The 25,417-nt window shown below is 38.3% G+C and overlaps 1 protein-coding gene across 1 annotated transcript in view; it reads left to right on the forward strand.

The window, feature by feature from the left end:
- The window catches only part of CPA6 (carboxypeptidase A6), a 526,142-nt gene that overhangs the window by 403,117 nt on the left and 97,608 nt on the right, over nucleotides 1–25,417 (forward strand). The window contains exons 7-8 of the mRNA XM_006860036.1: nucleotides 12,616–12,726; nucleotides 14,205–14,295. Of these exons, the coding sequence (XP_006860098.1) occupies nucleotides 12,616–12,726; nucleotides 14,205–14,295 (202 nt within the window). The remainder of the gene's footprint in view (nucleotides 1–12,615; nucleotides 12,727–14,204; nucleotides 14,296–25,417) is intronic.

The following is a 25,417-nucleotide window of genomic DNA, read 5'->3' on the forward strand; positions in this document are numbered from 1 at the left end:
GCATAGTAAACCATATGATTTTCTGATTCAAAATGGCAAATACCAGTCCATTTCAGCTCACTAATGCCTAAGATCTCAATCTTTATGTGTTCTATTTCATTTTTGACATAGTCCAATTTTCCTAGATTCATACTTTTTACATTCCACATTCTGATATTATGTTTGCAGGTGTTTCCTCCAATTTTGAGTTGTGTTCCAACACCAAATGAAAGTCCCAGAAGTTTACTCCATTCACGTCACTGTGGTCAACTCTTCTTTAAGGAGGCAGCTCTTCTCCAATCATATTTTGAGTGCCTTCCATCCTGAGGGGTTCATCTTTTGGCACAATACCTGACAATTCTTCTGCTATTCATAAAGTTTTCATCAGAACCATCAGAAGTAGTTTGCCTCTTCTTCTTAGTCTGTCATAGTCTGGCAGCCCAGATACAACCTGTCCATTATGGGTAACCCTGCTGTTATTTTAAAAACTCTTGGTATAGGTTTCAGGATCACAGCAACATGCAAACCATCACAGTACCACAAAAGGACAAACTGATCAGTGAGTAGTGATGAATATTTATTTAGTATACTGTAATTTTTAAAACCCAGATGTAATATACAAATCAGTCTTAGAAGATAAACAGCCAGAATGCTCCTTTGAAGGATAGAGAGACTTGATCTTGCTTACTTTGGACATGCCATCAAAAAAGACCAATCACTGGAGATGAATCCATGTAATACCATAACAATGGACTCCAGCATGCTGGGGCTCATGAATATGATGCTGCACCACACAACATTTTACATCTATTACACATGAGGTCATAGCCTCATGTGTGTACAGAGTCCTGGTGTGGCATGGAACTGCAAGGCCGCAAGGTTAGAGGTTCAAGCTCACCAAAAGCTCCTTGGAAACCCTATGCAGGATCACATGAGTTGGAACAGACTCAACTGTACTTAACAACAACAACAACAACATACATAAGAGCACCATGAGTTGGAACCAACATGACAACTACTAACTGCAACAGTAGTAACATTATAAATTAAAACATTAGAAATATTTAAAGTTAAATTGTCTTATTTCTTCCAAAAAAAAAAAAAAAAATCTTATCAAAGATTGTTTGAACCAAGCTTGTCTTCTTCTGATTAGATAACTTACAGCCAGAAATAGAACTTACATTATCTTGCAAATTGTCCTTCTCCTTACATTGCTTGACTCAGCTTCCAATATTCTCTCCTTTGCTCTTTCAATGTTGAAAAATATCTTTGAGCATTCCTTTACTGTGAAGTTGTTTAGAACATCACTAATTCTGGGACATATTCATCCTTTGTATCACAACCATCTTCCTCATTTATGTTGATAAATTTCCTTCACAAAGTTCCTCTGTCTAAGCTAGAATTGAATAGTAGCTGCATCAGCATTCCTATGGTCAGCTGTTTCTTCTACAACTCCATGTACATTTGATTCTAATTCCATCTCCAGCATTATTTTTTTTTATGTTTCTTTGATGCACTTTACCTTTGCTGACCGATTCCTTCGTACAGTTATCAATTTTTGTAAAATGTCACATAGGTTTATCATTGGGTGACAAGGAAGCTACATATGTGTATACATTTGCTGTGTATGTGTGAAGTGAAAACACATGCACTCTGATCAATCAACAACTTTGAAAGAAGTAATGTGGTTGGTCATCAAACTTGATGTGCATTTGTATTTATGTAATGATTTGTGAACTGAAGAACTAACAGTAGTGACTGCAATTTGAATCATGCAGTTGGGAACTGGTGTTATTTAACTAAAACAAATGCAGTTATTTAAGTTAATTTAGTTATTTGAACTAATTCATGCATATTGTTATTGTTGTTAAGTGCTGTCAAGTCATTTCTGACCCATAGTAGCCCTGTATAGGGTTTCCAAGGAGTGGCTGGTGAGCTTGAACCACTGACCTAGTGGTTCAAATGACTTTGCCATCCAGTGTTTAGCCCACAGCGCCACACCAGGGCTCATGCATATTAGAGTCATGTAAAAGAAGTACTTTCTTTTCAGAAGGTAAAGGACACAATCTTAGTTCTGGCTCCTTATTCAGAATAAATACAATTAAACATTGTTATTGGGTTATCTTGGGTGTAAAATTTCTGGAAATGTAAATGTATCACCTAGAAATAAAGTAGAGTAGACATGCACCTGATATATACTCCTCCTGCTAACTCAAAACATTTCAAATAGTTCCTGGTGTGTCACTGTAAGATAAAGCACTGAACAGTAAGATCTGTTTGAACCACAAAGTCTGCAGTTCAAACTCACAAGCCACTCCTTGGAAACCCTATACAGGGTCACTATGAATTGGAACCAACTAGACAGCACTTACAAACAACAACATTATTAGAAAAGGATTCTTGGTGCAGCAATGTAAGATCAACACTACACTAGGAACCTCAGGGTCAGGAATTCAAACCCACCAGCTGCTCCTCTGAAACCCTACACAGGGTCGTTACTGGACCTGACTCTACTGCACTTAACAACAACAACATTTTTAGAAAAGGATTCCTGGTGTAGTAATGTAGGATCAGCACTGGACTGCAAAGGTCAAGGTCAGCAATTCAAACACACCATCTGCTCCTTGGAAAGTCTACACAGGATCACTATAAGTCAGAAGCAACTCTACTAATCTTAACAACGACAAGAGCTTTATTAGAAAAAAAGGAGTGCAGGGGCTCCGTACAGGAGTAAGCACTAGACTGCTAACCACAAGGTCCGCAGTGCAAGCCTGCCAGTCATTCCACGGGAGAAAAATAAGTCTTTATGCTACCATGAAGACTGTAAAAGTCTCGAAAACCCTAAATGGCGTTGCTATGAGTCAGAACCAACTCAAAGGTTTTTAACAACACCAACAGTTATTAGAAAATAGAGCTTAGTAAGTAACACTCTTGTGTCTTCATCAGTCCTTTAGAACTGCCAACCTCTGGGCAATCCTAAGTATAGATGAACTAGGCATAAAATAACTGGAATTTACAAGATTTACATATGATTTCCCCATTCCTTCCTTCATTCACAGAGCCTTTCCTCATAGTGCTTTTAAAGTGTTAATTAGTTACCATCTTATATTCCATGAGATCTCATAGTGTGATACTAAATGTCTTTATAGAATCAAACTCCCTTTTTTTTATTTCCCTGGGAACTCTCCCCTGCTCCAGTTAATTTTCTTGTCATTGAATTTTAAATGTCCCTTTCATTGAGATATACTTACTTTGGTGATACAACTTTTTTATCCAAAATAAATGGAGTCCACTCCAGGTAAGAACATTCTTCAGCTTGATGTGGTGACTGAGCCCCTTCTCTTGGTCTCAGCTGTAACATCATTAGTTCTCTTCACTGGCTGTGTGGTTATTATTCTTAGGTCTTTCGTAGTGTTTCTGGAAGAAAAACAAAAACAAAAATGTTTTAAAGTTATCTTTTATTTTTCAAAGCCTCAAAAATGTCCCCAACATTTCAGAATGTGATGGCACTATCAGAAACTCCCTTCAACCAAATAAATCCAAAAATGATGAAAAATAGGGAAATTTTTCTACCTAATTTTTTCATACCATACAAAGACATCTAGTAATTGCTAAATCATCTTTGATTTTAACCAAAGTTGGTTTGGTGACTTCTGGTATATGGTATTTATAGTTGTTGTTGTTGTTGTTAAGTGCCATTGAGTCAGTACTGACTCATAGAAACCCTGTATAGCAGGGGTTGTTGCTGTTTGTTGTTAAGTACCTTCCAGTTGGTTCTGACCTATAGCGACCCTTTATAGGGTTTTCTAGGAACGGCTATTGAGCTTGAACCACCAACAGTGCAGTTCAAACCAACTCTGCAGTCTAGTGCATTAACCCACAAAGCCACAGCCATAGTGGGGACCTTTTTTCTCCCAGGGTCCACTTGGATATTTATAGCGCCATTCACAGGCCATACAAAATTATCAACTTAAAAAATAGCTTGCTGATAAGAAGTGAGGGGAGATGCACAAGAATACCCAAACTTGCCGATAGTACCCATTGACCTAGCTTTGATGGCTGGATGATCAGCACTCGACTAAACAAAAAACAAAAAACAAAAAAAAAACAAAAAAAAAATTTTTTTTGATAAAGGAAACAAGTATAAATTGATATAATTTGATGAACTTGACCTATCTACATCCTATCTTTATGGATGTAGTAGCTCAAAATATCAATTGAGAGGAAAGGAGTCTTCACATCACAGATCAATCTTATCCCCTCTGTGCACAGAATTGATAAGGACAGGCAACTTAGACATCAGTTACCTAAAATGGGAAGGTTATAAAGGCAAGAAGTGACTGACTTACAAGTTTTCAAGGATGAGTTTAGTTTCAGAATGTGCGGGAGAAGGGAGAATTCCCACTGAATACTTTTCATCTTATTTAGATGGGTCTGGTGAAAGGAGATGGAGATAAGATTCTTATAATTCAATAGTGAGTAGTTGGTATACCATGACTAATTGTAGCTGTCACAACTGTAAAGGTGGAAGTTTTATAACATAAAGGGGGGAGTAGTTAATCTTACAGTCCAGGAACAGAGGACTCTAGGACCATCAAGGGAGAAGAGTCCAAGTGGAATGTGAGATCCTATCCAGAGATGATGACACAGAGAGATAGAGCTGCTGAGGACTCTAAAGTCATGGAAAGAGAAAGGCTGTGTGCTGGTGGCCAGAAGGCAGACTTACAGAATGTACCCTTTGGTTGTTTAAATGATTATATATTTCTGAGTGTTTTTGTGTACACCCAAAAATATTTTTTAAAAACAGAGAGAATAGAAGCAATACTATTGAATGATGATGCACAGAGGGGTTTGTAATGATTGCAATGAAACAAAATATGATAAGATGAGTGTAAAACCAGTGTTCTGCCATGTAAACGATCACTCATTTCACAATAAAATCTTTTTTTAAAATGAGCTTGCTATATTTTGTCAAACATTTAATTGTTGTTGTTGTTAAGTGCTGTCAAGTCGATTCCGACCCTTAGGGACACTGTATAGGGTTTTCAAGGAGCAGTTGGTGAGCTTGAACCAGTGATCTTGCAGTTTAAATGACATTGCAGTCTGACTCATTAGCCCACAGCGCCACACCAGGACTCCTCACCCTTAATGGGATGACTGGAACTGCAGTTGCCTTGTCAAGGACAAACCAAATGATTTTACAGGCCTTATAGAGCCCACAGACCGGACGTCCCCACCCCTACTGTATAGGATTTCCAAGGAATGACTGGTAATTTTGAACCACTGACCTTGTGGTTTAAACTGAACTTGCAGTCCAGTGCTTTATCCTACAGCACTAAACCAGGGAAGCCAAAATTGTTCTGGTAGGTGAAAAATACCAAATAGATTCATTGTTTGTCTTCCCTAATTAATTTCGGATAATCCCTACACAACTAATAACAAATGAACCATTTACTTGTCAAAAGGTAATACTCACAATTTTCTCTAATGTCTTTTCATTTAAATCAAAATCAATGTGGGAGAAGTATTTTGGAGAGAAATTGAATCAAGGTGTGTGCAGTACCTAGATATTGCCACAGGGAGGCGCGAGGTGCATTGTTTTGTGACTGGCTTTCTGCTGAGAACCACTTACGTCTTCAACGTAACCAAGAAAGGATACTGAGTTTTTGTGTGGGTGATGAAAAACATTGTAAAATGGCTAATGGTGATGGTTACAAAATGGTGAATGTAATTAACATCTCTGGTTTACTCAAAAATGGTTAAAATGACATATGTTTTATTAATATATGTTTTGCTACAATAATTAATTTTAAAAAAAGGTAATTAAACTCATAAGCCCAGTGCAGTTGGATTAGTAGACATCTCTCCTATATGTGTGACTGCTGTGTATTGATTACTTAAAAGTATGCCCTATGTTCTTTGTGGAGTCCTGGTGTGGCACTGTGGGTTAATGCAATGGACTGCAAAGTCGGTTTGAACAGCAAGGTCAACAGTTCAAACTCACCAGTCACTCCTCAGACACCCTATACAGGGTCGCTATGGGTCAGAACTGACTGGATGGCTCTATACAACATGTTCTTTGTGGTTATCTTATGTTATGATTACTAAAGAGTCATGTGATCATTTTTTCCCTAGAAACCCCACCTAAACAATGAGAGAGAAATGGTATGTGTCCTATTATTTCAATATACAGGCAAGGATGCCTCCCAATCGCCCTGCTTAGTATTTAGCAATCATCACCATGTGATCATTCTTCCTTTGTCTGACCAGTTGGAGAATGGCTGCAGTCCCTAGAGCTATAAGAATCACAAATATAGCATATGCAATACAATGACATCCTGCTTATCCGTGAAGGGAAGAACACATACTGGCATGTCCTGGGAATTAAATTCATTCCAGAATAGAACATAACTACACAGCTTCCTTAATTAATCTATCATTTGAAATGAAGAGCCTTTAAAATGAAGTGGATAGCCTCAAAATATATAAAGTAAAACTTAACAGAATTCTAAGAAAAGGGTAACAAATCCACAACAGCAATGTGAGGTTTTTCAAACCTAATATCAATGATTAATTAGACAGCAGACAGACAAAAATTTTTTAAAACTACAGATGATGCAATTAACAATGAATAAATGTAATCTAATAAACATACATTAGAGAATATGCATCCTTTTCAGGGACACATGGAACATTTGCAAAACTGGACTATATATTAGGCCACACAGCAAGAGTCACCGTATACCAAAGACTCTGTATTGTAGAGACCATATGCTCTAACTGGAATGCAGCTGTTAGAAATAATTGCTAAAAATGTAGCTGAAAAAAGAAAATACACACATTTGGAAACATAAAACTGTATTTATAAATAAATCATTGTTTATGCGATTCAAAGAAATTTTCAATATTTCAAATTGAATGGTAGCTAAACTATCCATCAAAGCATATAGAACACAACTAAAGTCATATTGAAGGGGAATTTTAAATAAATGTATTAGAAAAGGCTGAAGTTCAAAAGTAATGATCTCAGTTAAGAAATTAATAAATCAGTAACAGTCATCACAAAAATGAACAATAAAGAGTGAAAATCAATGGAACAGAAAGCAAAGATGTGTCTTCTTTATTGTATCTTTCTTCTGTTTCATTTATTTCTGTTCTAGGCTTAGATGATTTCAGAGCTGAATTTTACTATTCAGAGAATTAATCATTCAAATATGTTTAAAAATACTCCACAAATCATGGTAGGGTAATATACCCCTAGTACCAAAACCAGACAAGGACAAAATATGAAATTAAATTAGAGGCCTATCTCAATTTGTATAAATAAATATAAATAGTAGCAAACTGAATCCAGTCAATATATGGAGAACATATATCTTAACCAAATAGATTTGTCTCAGAATACAAAGATGATTTAACAAGAGAAATTTACTTATTGAGATTTAGCATTACAAGAATCATATGATTCTTTCAATACCTAAAAAACAACATCGCTGTCAAGTGAATTCTGACTCAAAGTAGCCCTAAAGGACAGTGTAGAACTGCCCCATAGGGTTTTCAAGGCTCTCATTTGTATGGAAGCACACTGCCACATGCGTCTCTCATAGAGCTGCTGGTAGGTCTGAACTGCTACCTTTCAGTTAGCCGTCAACCGCTTAACCGTTGTGCCACCAGAACTCCTGATTATGTCACTATATGAAGAAAAAGTATTTGCTAAAATTCCAATCCATCATTGAAAAACAGACATAAACAGCATCATAGATGTAGAACAGAACTGATCAGTCTTGATTTCAAAATTAATGTGAAGGGGAAAGGGTCAAAACTGGCCAGTACAATTTTGAAAAGGAATGAACTTGAGAGACAAATCCTACCAGATAAACAGATAAAAACCAAAGGACACACAAATAGAAAGATGATATATGACAGAAGTATCTCTGTTAAATTATGAGAGGGGGGTAAAAAGGGACCATTCAGATGAGTATCATGGGGTAAATTATTACCACAATGGGAAAAGGAAAGGAGACAAAAAACAAAGATCCCAACGTCACATCTTTTAAGAAGTAATTTCCAGAAAGCTTAAGGCCTGCATTTAGGAAAGCAAGCTTTAAAATAAATTTGAAGAAAATACAGATTATCTTTATGATTGTAGTGCAGAGATGGGGTTCATAAACAAAATTTATACATTTAATGATGTTAACAATTTATGTATAATAAAAGACTATGAAAATGAAACAATAAGCAGACGACAGAAAGATGTTTCTAATGCATATTATCAGTATATGGTTAATGTCCAGAATATAAGAAAAATAAGAAGGCAAATTGTTTAATACAAAAATAGACAAAATATATGTAGACAACTTATAGAATAGTGTATTATCATATTTTTTAAATGCTCAACATCATTTGTAATCAGGAAATTGTAAAGTAGAACAACAAAATATCAACTCATACCTATTAAAATTGTTTAATTAAGACATCTGAACCATACCAAAAGGAGCTCTGATAGAGTAGTGGTTACAAGTCGGGCTGCCAACCGGAAGGTCAGCAGCTCAAAACTACCAGTGGTTCCATGGGAAAAAGATGAGACGTTCTGCTCCCGTAAAGATTTACAGGCTCGGAAACCCTGTGCAGAGTCACTATGAATCGGAACCGACTCTAGGGTACTTAACAACAACAACAACAACCATACCAAGAGGAGGCTGTGGCTCCATACAATAAACACTACTTCAAACCACAGCTAGCCAGACGCTCCGTTGGAGAAAAATGAGCCTTTTCGCTCCCACAAAGATCTAAAGCCTCAGAAACCTTATACAGGGTTATTATGATTCAAACCGACTCCATGACGCTTGACAACAACAACTATAATACCAAGAGTTGATTAATTGTGAAACAGTGGGAACCCTTATTTACTGCAGATAGGAGTATCTACTGATTTAGAAAGAAAATGGAAACATTTTTAAAAGTTGAAGTAGGTAGTATATCCATGACCCAACCAACTACTTCTAGATGATGAGCAAGAATGTTCATTGCAATTTATAATAATGAAATACTGGAAGCAACCTAACTGTCCATCAACAAAATAAGGAATCAATATATTATGTATTTACATGTAATGGGATAGTAAATAGCAGTTAAAATGGATAAATTAACTTAATAAATATGAAAACATAAATTGGGATGTTGGTAAAAGGAGATGGGGATAACTCTTGTGGTTCAATAGTGAATAATTGCTATCAGGACTGATTGTGAATGTTGCAAATGTAAAGGTAAATGTTTTGGAACAAAAGGAAGGGAGTGGTTGATCTTGTAGACCAGGAGCGGAGGACCGTAGGACCATCAAGGAAGAAGAGCAGAGCTCAGGACCCTACCAGGAAAAGCAGTGATGCCAGAGATGGAGGCAGAGATGATGACATGGAGAGATGGAGCAGCTGGGGACTCTGGACTCAGGGAGGGAGAGGGGCTGTGTGCTGGTGACTAGGGGGGCAGGCATGCAGGGTGTACCCTTTGGTTGTTTGAATGGTTATATATTCCTGAGTGCTTCAGTGTACATCCAAAAAAAGGAAAAATACAGAGGGAATAGAAGCAAAATGCTGTTGAACGATGAAGGGGATTGTAATCATTGCAATGAAATGAAATACCATAGGATGAATGTAAAGCTGATGTTCTCCCATGTAAACTATCACTCAATTCACAACAAAAACTTAAAATAATAATAATTTGGGGGTAAAAAACAAACTTCAGAGTGACACATATGCATACTTAGATATAGCAGCAACATTACAATTACTTAGGAATCCATGTATATGTGGTGGTGGTAGCGGCTATGTGCCAGGGAGTCCATTTCTACTAGCAAGTCTTTATGGGACCAGGCTGCAAATCTTTATGGGACCAGAAACCTTCATCTTTCTCCTTCAGAGCAGCTGATCTTTCAGTTAGCAGCCCAACTCGTAACCAAGTCCACTACCAGAGCTCCTCCATGTATATGTGTGGTATAGTGTAGTAGTGACATAAATAAATGAGGTTATAGGTGGTGGTGGTATAGGAATTCCAAGAGAAAAAGCCTCATCTTTGTCCTGCTTCCACAGCGTGGCTATAGATTCAAACTGCTGACCTTGCAATTAGCCGCCTAGCCTGTAATCCACTCCACTATCAGGACCCCTCCCTGTATATGAAGTAAAATATAAAATCATGAAAGGGAATGATAATGTCAAATTTAGAACAGTGATTGCCGTGGCGGGAGGGAAGAAAATAGGACCAGGGAGTAATAAAAGAGGGCTGTAGCTTTCATCTGAAGTCCTTGAGTAGTGCACACAGTAAGCATACTCGGCTGCTAGCCAAAAAGGTTCAAGTCTACCCAGAGTAACTTGAAAGAAAGGCTTGGTGATCTACTTATGAAAATTCAGCTACTGAAATCCCTGAGGAGCACAGTTCTACTCTGACATGCATCAAGCTGGAATCAGCTCCACAGCAACTGCTTTCGTTTTATCAATACTGTCTCAAAAACAAAATTCTTTTTTTAATATGACAAATTGTTGTTGGTGGTACATGAGGTGGTACATATTCCTCACTGTACTTTTCTTGCTTATAATTTTTTTAAATGGAAGTTAGCAATATTCTTTTAAATGCAAAAGGTAGGAAGGTAGCTTGTTTTGGAGGAGGACCAGGAACTGATGAGGACATTCCCATATAAGTCTCTAGCATCATCTGCACTAAAGTACTAACACAGTCTGTGTTTGGAAAAGATCCAGTTTGGAAAGAGAAATGAGTTATGACTTCCAGTACTAGATGGGGAGAAGGACAAACTATCATGACTTCTTCCTACCCCTTCTTTCCTCCCAACTATTCTCCCAAAGTCTTTCTCCCTCCATCTATGTCCTCTTCCTCCTGAGAACAGTACTCAAAAGTCAATGCTGCCTCATTTTAGACAGAAATATAAAATCACATGGCTCTGTCCTCTGCTATCCCCAGAAAGAGATTTCCTCCAAGCATTGAGTGAAACAAAGTTCCTGATTTTGTACAATTGACCACATACCAGGGATTTCTATTTAAAGGCAGTAGAAAGATATTAGAAATACAGGTAGACACGTAAATTCTATTAACCCTATTTGGTCACTAAATTATTGTTGAGCCTTAAACAAGGGAGAATTATGTGGCACTGTGGGATAATGCACTGGACTGCAAGGTCAGTTTGAACTGCAAGGTCAGTGGTTCAAGCTCACCAGCCGCTCCTCAGAAACCCTATACAGGGTCGCTATGAGTCAGAACTGACTCGAGGGCACTTAGCAACAACAACTGTAATAGTTAAATTATTTTTATTTTTAATATTTGATAAAATCATGTACAATTCTTTTCTTACATTCTTGAATATATTCCTATGTTTTTGACAATATTTCTAATATAGTGATAATTTCTAATAATAAATTCTATTATTAGATTTCTCTCTATGAATAGAATTCTCACCCATGTAAGTACAGAAGACTGCTTGTGGTATATTCAGAAATGCTACCTAACTAAATGCAAAAGAGAATGGAATTTCAACAATTAAATTTTCTGAGGCAATATAAACATCACTTAAGTATTTCATTTGGAATAGAGTTTTTAATCTGGTAAAAAATTCAAGTAATCCAAATACAAAATAATTCTTCACATACATTGTCCTGTAGCCCTGCCCCCCAAAGGCAACCATTGTTATAAATAGCTATGTGTTTTTTCCAAGATATGCAAGAATATCAAATATATCAAGTTAAATATTTTATCCACAATTGTATGGACTCTAAAACAGAACAGATTGTACACAAGCTATAAATTGTTGCTTTTTAAATCAGCCCTAAATTTTAGCTAGATCTGAAATGTTCCAAGAGGCTGTCCAATTAACATTTTGCTAGCTTCGCTAAAATGTGATAGGAAATAGAGTTCCATACAGGATGTATAATGTCAATGTGCAATGTTTGCATTAGCTGATTGTTTTTGTTGTTGTTGTTGTTTTATTGTAGTATTATAATATGTATTTTATGTATATATACATATTTATAAGGAGCTCTGGTAGCATAGTGGTTACGAATCAGGCTGCAAACCATAAGGTCAGCACTTCGAAACTACCAGCTGTTCCGCGGAAGAAAGATGAGGCTTTTTGCTCCTGTAAAGATTGACAGCCTTGGAAACCCTGTACAGGGTCGCTATGATTCGGTTCCGAATCCACAGCACATAACCACCACCACCACCATACATATTTATATGCATATATATATATACAATATTTGCCAAATCAAAATTGTTTACACATACAATTCAGTGACATTGATTACATTCATTATGTTGTTAAACCATCATGACTATTGGATTCCAAATTATTCCACCACCATTAACAGAACCTCTGCTATTAAGGAAGAGTCCATTTCCCCCTCCCTCCAACCCCTGATAAGTATTAACATTGGTCACTATACATTTGTCTTTTGTGACTGGCTTATTTCACTCAGCATAATGTTTTCAAAGTTAAAGCTGATTACTTTTTAACCCAACATATTTGCTATTTCTAAAAGATGGAAAGGATTTTCTCATACTTTTTTATTTTTCTAAACCTGTATAATGAAATCAGTTTCTAAGAAGAAGAAAAAAAATATCACCTTTGTCTTTTAGGCTCTTCTAACATATCGGAGTGACCCAGCCATGAGAAAAATGTTGACTCACCTGTATTTCTATATCATGCCTGTGTTTAACGTTGATGGATACCATTTTAGCTGGATCAATGTAAGTCACTTTGCTGTTCCAACTGAAAACCAAACCCACTGCCATCAGTTGGATTCTGACTCATAATAAAAGAATAAATCAATCATAGAAAAGGGTCAGAGAACAAAAAGGAGCCTTACAAGGCAGCCAGTTTGGTGATTTCAGAGCTGAAAAAGTTGCCTCCAACACTATTCTTTTCCAAATTTTCCATCACTTTTAACAGAAACTCAAGGGTGATGGTTTCACAGCTTGGTACTTGTAAGTAATGTCACTGAATAGTACGTGTAAAAATGTGGCATTGCGAAGGTATAAAGTTTTTACACTGGTATATATGAGAAGGCTTCAAAAACTTAATGGAAAATTGGAATGAAAAGATAATGGTGTTTTCTGAAGCCCCTTCACATGTGTATACATGTTTATATGTATGCTGTTGCTGTGTGCTGTTGAGGCGATTTAACACATACCAACTCTGTATAGGCATTCTGAGAGTGGCTAGTGGGTTTGAACTGTTGACCCTGTGGTTACCATTGCTCTCTCTGTAGCACCACACCAGCGCCCATACGTATATGTGTATATGGAGTCCTGGTGTGGCACTAGAGGATAGGTACCAGACTGCAAGGTTAGTTTGAACCACAAGCTTGGTGGGACCTGGGAAGTTGCTCCTGGGAAGCCCTATACAGGGTTGTTATGATTTGTAACCAAGTAAACAATACTTAGCAACAATATATATGCACACATATTTATGCACTTACATGTATATGAAGAAGTCTTCACTCCCTGCCCAATCAGAGCATTAACCACCTGATTTCCTTAGCATGCTTGGCTTTTGTATTGATTTCTTCTTAAACAAAGGGTTTAAGAGAAAAGCAGCCATGCCAAATAAAATATGAAAAATCACTCATTGAGTATAACCTATCCATTTTGTTGGTGTGGTGCTGTGGGTTAATGCACCAGACTGCAAAGCTGTTTGAACTGCAAGGTTGGCAGTTCAAGCTCACCAGCTGCTCCTTGGAAACTCTATACAGGGTCATTATGGGTCGGAAGCAACTCAACGGCACTTCACAACGACAACAATCCATTTTGTCAAGGAGCTCTAGTAGCGTAGTGGTTACGAATCGAGCGGCAAACCTCAAGGTCAGCAGTTCGAAACTATCAGCTGTTCCACGGGAGAAAGATGAAATCCGTAAAAATTTACAGCCTCAAAAACCCTGTACAGGGTCTCTATGAGTCGGAACCGACTCCATGGCACATAACAACAACATCAACATCCAATTTGTCTGTGAAGAAATGAGGCCAAACAAAGGTAAGAGATTGAAGAAATTAGAGAATGAACAGGGTCTCCACTGCTAATTCAGTCCTCTTCCTACTACCTGAATACACATATTCCCAGAGGCCCTCTCCCATTGGTAGTGTGATTCATTAACTAATGGAGCCTCTGAAAGGCATGTGAATAACCCTTTAAGTATTTTCACTGCCCCTGTTTCCTTAATTATGCCTAGGATCGATTTTGGAGGAAAACAAGGTCAAGGAACTCAAGGTTTCGCTGCCGCGGAGTTGATGCCAATCGGAACTGGAAAGTGAAATGGTGTCGTAAGTTTGGGCTAATTGTGATTTGGGCCATAAGGTTTCCCCAGGTTTTACTCTGAAAAACGATGAGCCTGTGAGGATCTAACACAAGACTGTTGTTTTTCTGTAGGTAAAAGTCTAATATAGAAAGACACAGATCTGTACGTGAGAGCTATAATTTGTCAAAGATAATGAAAGGGTTTTAAAAAAAAAATACATACAATCAAAGATCTAAATCGGTCAACTCAATCCTGAAAACTGAACATTTGAACAGAGATGGGAAAACAGAAAACTGAGGAATATTTATCATTCACAAAACTCAAACAGGAAGTGTGCTTGTGGTATAAATCTGGTTAAGTGTTTGCATCTTTTTACTAAGAGTAATGCTGATCCTGCCTTCTTCTGTCACTGGTGACCAAAGTCTGGAATGCCTTGTCTGTAATCTATCAATCTGTCAGTCATTCACTTATTGGCTACTCATGTTTCACTAATACTTACCTTTCAAGTAAAGGGAGAATGTCATTTTAAGGTGGGAAAACTTTAACAGGATCAAGAAGTAGGCAGGTAACGGGGGAAAATGAGAACATTAGCCATGACAATTAGACTTGCAGCAGGAGATAGGGAAGGGAAAAATATTAAAATGCAGTTGTAAAAAGCTGTCTTTTTGAAGAGTTCTTCCTTGACGTCCTGAAAATACAGGCCTTAATATAATGGAAAGCCATCCTGTTGTTCGATGCCATCAGCTGGTTCCAACTCATAGTGACCCTATGTTCAGTAAAACAGAAACCTAGCTGGTCCTGAACCATCCTCACTATCTTTCTCATATTTGAGCCCATTGTTGTAGCCACTGTGTCAATCCATCTTGTTGAACATTTTCCCCTCTTTTGCCAAACCTCTACTCTACCAAGCATGCCTTTCTCCAGGAATTGGTCCATCCTGATAATGTGTCCAAAATATATAGGACAAAGTCTCACCATCTTTGATTCTTAGGAGCATTCTGGCTTCACTTCTTTCAAGACAAGTTTTTTCACTCTTTCGGCAGTCCAACATCATAATTCAAAGGCATCAATTCTTCTAGGTCTTCGTTATTCAAACTTTGCATGCATTTGCTGTTGTTATGTGCCATTAAGTTGGTTCCAACACCAACTGACTCCAAGGCCATAAATCTTTACTGGAACAGAAAGCCTCATCTTTCTCCCATGGATAGGCTGGCAAATTCAAACTACTGACTTAGTTAGAAACCCCACTCATAACCCACTACACTATCAGGTCTCCTTCACATGCATATGAAATAACTGAAACTACCATGGCTTGGGTCAAACTGACATCTTTGTTCTTTAACACTTTAAAAAGGTCTTTTGAGGCAGCTGTGCCCAATGCAATATGCCATTTAATTTCATGATTGCTGCTTTCGTGGGTCTAAGTAAAATAAAATTCTTGACAACTTCCATCCTTTGTGGTTCCTTTGAAATGAGGGCTATCACAAGTTCGCTCATTGCATGCTGCTTTGGGTTATGTGCAAAGAGTTGATTCTTCTGTCCCCACCAGAATCAGAATAACTTGTCATGGATTCACTCTCCTTCCACACATCCTTCCAGGCCACCACCGTCCATCAGTATAGATACATTGATAGTTGCTCCTGACTCAGGGCAGCCCTATGTACAAGAGAAAGAAATGCTGTGTGATCTCGTGCCATCCTCACTAGCATTGGTATGCTCAAGTCCATTGTTGTAGTGACTGTGTATTTTGAGCATCTTCCAACCTAGTGAGCTTATCTTCCAGTGATATACTGAACAACATTTTGCTGTGATCCATAGGATTTTCATTAACTAATTTTCCAGAAATTGTTGATCAGAAACTTTTCTTCATAGTTTAACTTAGTATGCAAGTTCCGGTGAAACTTGTCCAACATGGGTATATGAAATACCCTGCTGGTATGTGAAATGCTGGTGACATCGCTTCTAGCAACACAGCAACACACAAACCACTACAGTATGACACACGAACAGCCAGATGGTGACCCAATCAATTAGAATTTTCAAATAAGATGAACTACCTTGGGCATAGCAGAAGAATATGGCTCTAAAAGACAAGTGTGACTTGATTCTACCAGTATTAATTCACTGCTCTTGGATATTTTATTTTATTTCATTTTATTTTATTTTATTTTATTTTATTTTATTTATTTATTTATTTTAGTGTATGTGCATTTAAAAAAATGTTTTATTGTGAATTATATGATCGTTTACATGAGAGAACTTTAGTTTTACATTCATTCTATTGTATATCATTTCATTACCATGGTTCCAATCCCCTCCATGCATCATCAACAAACCAAAGGGTATACCCTTCCAACCCACCTCCTATACTACCTCTCCCACCCCCCACCCCCAGTCTTCAGCACACAGACCCTCTCCCTCTCTGGATTAAAGTCCCCAGCCGCTTCATCCCTCCACGGCATTGTCTCTGCCTCCATCTCAGGCATTGCTGCTTCCCTGGGTAGGGTTCCACTCTAGGCTCCTCTCCGTTGATGGTCCTAGAGACCTCCGCTCCTAGACTGGAGAGTTAATCACTCCCTTCCTTGCTATAAAAGTCTACCTTTACATTTCCAACCCTCACACTCAGTCCTGATAACAATTATTCACTATTGTATTACAAGTGACCCATCTGCATTTCATTTCATCAGCTCCGCCTAGACAGATTGGATAGTCCTCACTAGAAATTCTTGAACATTTTATTTTTGACTTATGAAATTATTATCATAATCCCCACCTCATGGGTGCTATAAGGAGCTCTGGTAGCATAGTAGTTACGAATCGGGCTGCAAACCACAGTTCAATACTACCAGTCGCTCTGAGGGAGAAAGATGAGGGTTTCTGCTCCTGTAAAGATTTACAGCCTCGGAAACCCCATACAGGGTCACTATGAGTCGGAACTGACTCCACAGCACACAACAACAACAACAATTATTTGCTCAGCATACAGATTGAATACATATAGTGAAAGAATACGACCCTGGCACACACCTTTCCTAGTTTTAAACCATTCGGTGTTCTCTTGTTCTGTTGGAACAACTGCTTCTTGGTCTCTGCACAGGTTTCTCATGAGCACAATGAAGTATTTCTGAATACTCATACTTTGCGATGTTGTCCATAGCTCATCATGCTACATGTAGACTCCATGCTACAGTCAGTCAAAACAGTCTCATTCCCATCATGGAAAATGCTTATTTTCCATAAACAATAACATAACATAAACTGTGTTAGCATTTGAAGGGGTGGGGAGAAAAAGCACGGCATACATGCTATAAACTGCTGTTACTGAAGACTATTTGGATTTAGAAGTTTTCCTTACCCTGGACAGAGACAACAAAGATGCTCACATCAATGCCCCAATTTTTCTTTTTCCTAAATTTCCTTTTCCCCTCTCTGATGGAATCAGTTTGCATACTCATAGCTGTGTCCTGTCTGGTTAGCAGGTACCTGCCTTCACATGCTTGCCATACGTGTGCCTGTAGTCATCTGAGTGCATACACTGACTGAGTAATTGAGCTGAGTAACACTATAAGCCCAGCCCACTCGGCCAGTATAGATAGACTCTTGTTTATGCCTACTCCCTGTCTAGTAACAGGAGACTATCTTGATTCCCTTTCTTCTTCTTCCTTTACCTAAATTATTTGTTTCCATTCTACATACTCCTTCTTTGATTTCTTCATTTCAAAAACTCCCAAGTAGAATTCCTTTGATTCTTCCTTTTTTAATCATTTTCATTTTTCTTACAAGGTAGCTCTCAAGATATACAATGGATTATATCAAATATCAATTGCACAATGATCTTGATAGACAGCTGTAAGTGTTATGGAGATGCAAGTAGTCAGTGTGGGGCCCAGCTGTCATCCCCATGGTCACCAGAGCAGATTCAGCTGATCCAGCGTTGCCTGCCTGCCTCCCTCACAACTTTAGATACAGCCCTTCTCAGCTATGTGCTTGGTCAAAGAAACAGTCAAACACACAGAAAGAGCCACTCTTAGGTCATGGATAGGGAAGTAAGTGTGAAATTCCCTTTGTGAACTTCCAAATAAACACTGACAGTAGAAATGATATAAAAGGGTCCCTGGGTAGCACACATGGTTTGCATAGGACTGTTAACCTAGAGGTTGATGGTTCGAATCCATTCAGTGGTACCCCAGGAGATAGATCTGATGATCTGAAAAGATTACAGCCAAGCAAACCCTATGGAGCAGTTCTACTCTGTAACACATGGAGTCACCATGAGTAGGAATTAACTTCATGACAACTAACAACATGTTGTATAATATTAAGTAGAAAAGCACAGAAGTGGATTTCATAGTACAATTGATATAGAAATGGCCAATACCACTACAAATACTTGATTGTGAACTGGTAATAACAAGTGCTTCTTCCTCTGTAGTTGGTGAGTCCCAAACTGAAAGAGTAGTGCAGGAAACTGCTTACTACCACGGAAATTTGTAGAGCGCCATGTGATAGTTAATGGTTAGGCTTTAATGCACTCAGAGCAGAGTAAACAATGTAGTGAATACACATGGAAACACATACACCTTCCCAATCCTTCACAGCTCCAAGGATCTTCAGGCCATAGAGAGAATATCAATGTTCTGAATGTCCAAACTCACCGAGTCAAAGGAATACCACTGAGAATCAGAAATAAATACATAAATTTCACTTATAAGTCACTAGAGTTAATGAAGCCCATACTCCCTGCTGGGAGTATATATTCAAAGTCTTATAACTCAACAATAAAAAGACAACTGAACTGAAAAATGTTCGCAATATTTGATGAAACGTTTCTCCAAAAAGATATACAAAAGTCCCAAAAGTACAGGAAAAGATGTTAAGCATCATTAGTCATTGTTGTTGCTAAGTACTGCCAAGTCTGTTCCAGCTTATGGCAACCCTGTATAGGGTTTCTGAGAAGGGACTGGTGAGCTTGAACCACCGATCTTGCTGTTCAGGCCAACCTGCAGTTCATTAACCCACAGCACCTCACCAGGACTCCCATTAGTCATTAGGGAAAGTGGTACCTCATTGTGGTTTTGATTTGCAGTTCCCCATTATTCATTGTTGTTGCTGTTGTTAAGTGCCATCGAGTCAGTTCTGACCCATAGTGACCCTGTACAGAGTTTCCGAGGAGCAGCGGGTAAGCTTGAAACCACCGACTTTGCAGTCCAAACTGACTTTGCAGTCCAGCGCATTAACACACAGTGCCACGCCAGGACTCCCCATTAGTGACTGTTGTTGTTGTTAAGTGGCTTCAAGTCGGTTTTGACTCATATTGCTGTTTTTATTGTTGTTATGTGCCATAGAGTAGGTTCTGACTCATAGCAACTCTGTACAGGGTTTCCGAGGCTGTAAATCTTTATGGGAGCAGAAAGCCTCATCTTTCTCCCACGGAACAGCTGGTAGTTTCGAACCGGTGATCCTGAGGTTCGCAGCCCGATTCATAACCACTATGCTACCAGAGCTCTTCTGACTCATATTGGAGAACTGCAAATCAAAGCCACAATGAGATACCACTTCACATTCACTTAAAAACAACAAACAGATGGTCAATAACAAGTGTTGATGAGACTATGGAGATATTAAAATGCTTGTAAGAATGTAAAGGAGTCCTGGTGTGGCACTATAGGATAAGAACAGCACTGGAACTACAAGGTCAGCAGTTCCAGCCCACCAGCTGCTCCTTGGAAGCCCTATGAGTTACTATGATTCACAACCGATTCATTGGCACTTAACAACAACAACAAAGAATGTAAAATGGTACAACCACTTTAGAAAATGGTCTGGCAGTTCTTCAAAATGTTAGCCATGGTGTTATCATATGATTCAACAACTCCACTCCTAGGTGTATACACAAAAGAGAGGAAAGTAATTGTCCACACAAAATTTTGTACATAAATGTTCACAGCAGCATTATCCATAGTAGCCAAACAAATAGAAACAATCCAAATGTCTATCAACATATGAATGCAAAAACAAAATACAGTCTATCCATACAATGGAATATTTTCAGCAAATAAAAGAAATGAGATACTGATACTTGCTACAACATTGTTGGCGTTGTTAAAGTGCTATGGAGTCAGTTCCAACTCATAGCAACCCTGTATAGGGTTTCATAGGAGTGGCTGGTGAGCTTGAACCACCAACCTTGCAGTTCAAACCAACCTTGTAATCCAGTGCATTAACCCATGGTGCCACTCCAGGACTCCCTTGCTACAACATGGATGAACCTTAAAAATAGTATGCTAATTGAAAGAAATCAATCGCAAAGGGCCACATATTATTTAACTTCACTGTTAAGATGTGTCCAGCATAGGCAAATCTATATAGACAGAAACTAGATTAGTGGTTGCCAAAGACTGGAAGGGAGACTTGAGGACCGACTGATTTGAACTGAACCCATTGCCGTTTGAGTCCAATTCCCACTCATAGAGACTCCTCAGGACAGACTAGAACAGCCCCATAGGTTTTCCAAGGCTATAAATCTTTACCAGAAGTAGACTGCCCCACCTTTCTCTAGTAGAGTGACTGATGGACTCAAACTCCTGCCCTTTCAGTTAGCAATTGAGTACTTAACCACTGAGCCACCAAGGCTCCTTGGAGAATAAAGGGTGTTGCTAATGTGTCTGGGTGTCCTAGAGGGATAATGAAAATGTTCTAAAATTAAGTCGTGATTGTGGTGGCATAGCTACACTCACATGAGTTATTATAAAAATCATTGAACATTATACTTTAAAATGGTGAGATTATTACAGTATGTGAATGCTATCTCATAAAGCTGTTATCAGAAAACACTTAGGAGCAAGTTCAGCATTTATTAAAATGTAATGCCTATCAGAATACTCAATTACCAAAAGGTTTTATTATATATAAAATAGAAATATATATTTTACATATAAGAAAATAATATATATATTTTCTTATATGTAAAATATAAAACACTTTTTTTTTTTGCAATACAATTATCTCTCCTACCATCACTCCCTAAGGAGCTCTGGTAGCGTAGTGGTTACGAATCGGGCTGTGAACCTTAAGGTCAGCGGTTCGAAACTACCAGCTGCTCTGCGGGAGAAAGATCAGGCTTTCTACTCCCGTAAAGATTTACACCCTCGGAAACCCTGTACAGGGTCGCTATGGGTCGGAACCGACTCGACAGCACTTAACAACAACAACAACCATCACTCCCTAACCCTAGCCTAGCCTTAGAAGTAGGAGCTGATGGGTAAATCAGCCAGTGCCTGTAGAATTAACAATAGAAAGCCACTAGCCTGCTTTCTAGCAGGATGAGTTGTACCATTGTTTGTTTTGCTCTATAAATTATACTAGCTTAGAAAACCAATCAAACCAAGCCCACTGCCATTGTATCAATTCCAACTCATGTTGTTGTTGTTCGGTGACATCCAGTCACTTTCAACTCACAGTGACCCTATGTACAATGGAACAAAACACTCCCCAGTCCTGCATCATCTTCACAAATGTCTTCATGTTTGAGCCCATTGTTGCTGTCAATCCATTTCATTGGGGGTCTTCCTCTTTTTGTTGACCCTCCACTTTTTCAAGCATGATGTGTTTCACCAGGACCTGCTTCCTCCTGACAACATGTCCAAAGTACAAGAGACAATGTCTCACCATCCTGGCTTCCAAGGAGCATTATGGCTGTACTTGTTTGTTCTTCTGGCAGTCCATAGTGTTTTTGATATTTTTCATCAACACCATAATTCAAATGCATTGATTCTACTACAGTCTTGCTTATTCATTGTCCAACTTTCACATACATATGAGATGACTGAAAATGCCTTGGCTTAGGTCAGGCACACCCTAGTTCTCAAAGTGACATCTTTTCTCTTGAACATTTTTTAAGTTTTTTTGCAGCAGATTTGCCCAATGCAATACATCATTTGATTTCTTGACTGCTGCTTCCATGAGCATTGATTATGGATCCAAGCAAAATGAAATCTTTGACAATTTCAATCTTTTCTCCATTTATCATGATGTTATTCATTGGTCCAGTTGTGAGGATTTTCATTTTCTTTACATCGAGATGCAATCCATACTGAAGGTTGTAGTCCTTGATCGTCATCAGTCAGTATTTCACGTCCTCTTGGCTTCCACCATGGAAAGTTGTGTCATCTGTATTTCACAGATTGTTAACAGCATCTACCAACTCTGATGCTATGCAGCTTCTCAGAATATTTGCTCAGCATACAGATTGAATAAGCATGGTCAAAGGATACAACCCTGGGACACATCCCTCTTGATTTGAAACCATTCAGTATCCCTTAGTTCTATTCTAGTGGATGCCTCTTGGTCTATGTACAGGTCATCATGAGCCAAATTAAGTGTTCTGGAATTCCCATTCTTCAAAGTGTTATCCATAGTTTATGATCCACATACTTGAATGCTTTTGCATAGCTAATAAAGCATAAATAAACATCTTTCTGTTATTGTCTGCTTTCAGCCAATATGCATCAAACATCAGCAATGATATCCCTAGTTCCATGGCCCCTTCTGAATCCTACTTGAATTTTTGGCAGTTCCCTGTCAATGTACTATTGAAACTGGTTTTTATTTTATCATCAGTAAAATTTCATTTCTAAGGGGTATTACTGATATTGTTCAATGACTTCCACATTACATTGAATCATCTTTCTTTGGAATGAGCACAAATATGGACCTCTTCCAATCAGTTGCCCAACTAGCTATCTTTCAAATTTCTTGGCATAGATGAGTAAGCACCTCCAGTACTGCATCAGTTTGTTGAAAGATGTCAATTTGTAGTCTATCAATTCTAGGAGCCTTGATTTCCATCATTGCCTTCAGTGTAGCTTGGACTTCTTTCTTCAGTACCATCAGTTCTTGGTCATATGCTGCTTCATGAAATGGCTGAGCATCAACCAGTTCTTTTTGGTACAACGTATTCCTTCCATCTGCTTTTGATGTTTTCTGCATCATTCATATTTTACCCATAGAATTCTTCAATATTGCAACCTGAGGCCTGAATTTTTTTCTTCAGTTCTTTCAGTTTCAGAAATACTTAGCAAATTCATTCCCTTTTGGTTTTCTAACTCCAGGTTTTTGCACATTTCACTATACCTGACATTGTGTCATCTAGCTGCCCCTTGATTTTTTCTGTTTGGCTTTTTTACTTCATCATTTCTTACAGTTGCTTTAGCTTCTATGTGTTCAAAAGCAAGTTTCAGTGTCTCTTCGTACATCCACTTCAAGCTATGCTTTCTTTCCTGATTTTTTTAATGAATATTACTTTCTTCATGTATGGTGTTCTTGATGTAATCCCACAACTCTTCTGGTCTTCAGACATTAGTGTTTAATGCATCAAATCTGTTCTTGAGATGGTCTCTAAATTCAGGTGGAATAAACTCATGGTCATATTTTGGCTCTAGTGAACTTGTTTTAATTTTCTTCAGTTTCAGCCTGAACTTGCCATATGAGCAATTGATGATCTGTTACACAGTTCTTCCTGTCTGGTTAGGTCCATCCACATGACCCATAGCTACCCTGTATAGGGTTTCCAAGTAGTGACTGGTGAGTTTGAATCACTGACCTTGTGGTTAAAATCAATCACGCAGTCCTATGCTTTATCCTATAGTGCTACACCAGTCACCATTTATGGTGTTATTTGCCATGAATAGGTCATTGCTCTTGCAGAATCCTATCACACAATCTCCAGCAATTTTTTACCAAGGCCATATTTTACAAACTACAGATCCTTCCTCTGTTTCCAACTTTCCATTCTAATCACCAGTAATTATCAATGCATCCTGATTACATGTTTAATCAATTTTAGTCTGAAGAAGTTGGTAGAATTCTTCAATTTCATCAAAAACTTTAGTTATTAGTATGCAAATTTGAATAATAGTTGCATTAACTGGTCTTCCTTATGATGGTGGTGGTGTGCTGTGGAGTTAATTCCAAATCATAACTACGCTCAATAGGGTTTCCAAGGCTATACATCTTTATAGGAGCAGAAAGCCTCATCTTTCTCCTGTGGAATGGCTGGTAGTTTCAAAATGCTGAGCTTTAGGTTAGCAGCCCGATTCGTAACCACTAGGCTACCAGAGTTCCTTGGTCTTCCTTATAAGCTTATGAATATTATCTTATCCATCTGTCTCAGTGCAGCTTGGACTTCTTCAGTAGCATATTCTTGATCATATGCTGCCTCTTGAAATGGTTGAGCATCATTGTACTTCAAGACGGAACCTGAGATACTCTTTTTGACAATGTACACCTCTTCAATTTGTTGTTCCTAGCATAGTAAACCATCTGATTGACCAAATTAAAATGATCAACACCAATCCAATTTATGTCAGTTATGCCTAGGATAACAACCTTTATTCACTCAATCTTATTTCTGACAACTTCCAGTTTTCTAGATTCATGTTGCATACATTCAATGTTCCAATTATCAATGGATGTTTGCAGCTGTTTTTTCTCATTTTGACTTGTGCCCTATCAGAAAATCCAGATGCCCAAAGTTTTGCTCCATCCACATCACTAAGGTCAACTCTACTTTGAGAAGGCAACTTTTCCCCAGTGATATTTTGAGTGTTTTCCAACCTGATGAGCTCATCTTCTGACACTATATCAGACAATGTTCTTGTTGTTAAGTGCCATCGAGGTGAGTCCAACTCATAGCGACCTTGTATAGGGTTTCCTAGGAGTTACTGGTGGGTTTTAACTGCTACCCTTGCAGTTCTAACTGACTTTGTGGTCTAATGCTTATCTTACACTACCATATGAGGACTCCATACCAGACAATAGCCCTCTGTTGTTTATAAGTTTTTCAGTAGCAAACCATTCAGAAGTGGCCTGCTCCTCCTTCTTCTTTGTCTGACTGAGTGTGTGTGTGTAAGTTCTGCTGAAACCGGCTGACTATGGGTGATCCTACTATTATTTAAAATAGCCGTGGAATAGTTCCAGCATCACAACAGCACACAAGCCACCACATTATGACAAACCAACAGACAAGTGGTGGTTCCGACTCATAGAAACCCTTCAAAGAGTTTCTGAAACTATAGATCTCTCTGGGAGCACACTGCCTCATCTCTCTCATGTGGAGTTGCTGGTGATTTTAAACAGCCGACCTTGTG

This window comes from Chrysochloris asiatica, unplaced genomic scaffold (assembly GCF_000296735.1).
Source record: "Chrysochloris asiatica unplaced genomic scaffold, ChrAsi1.0 scaffold00036, whole genome shotgun sequence".
Lineage (NCBI taxonomy): Eukaryota > Metazoa > Chordata > Mammalia > Afrosoricida > Chrysochloridae > Chrysochloris > Chrysochloris asiatica.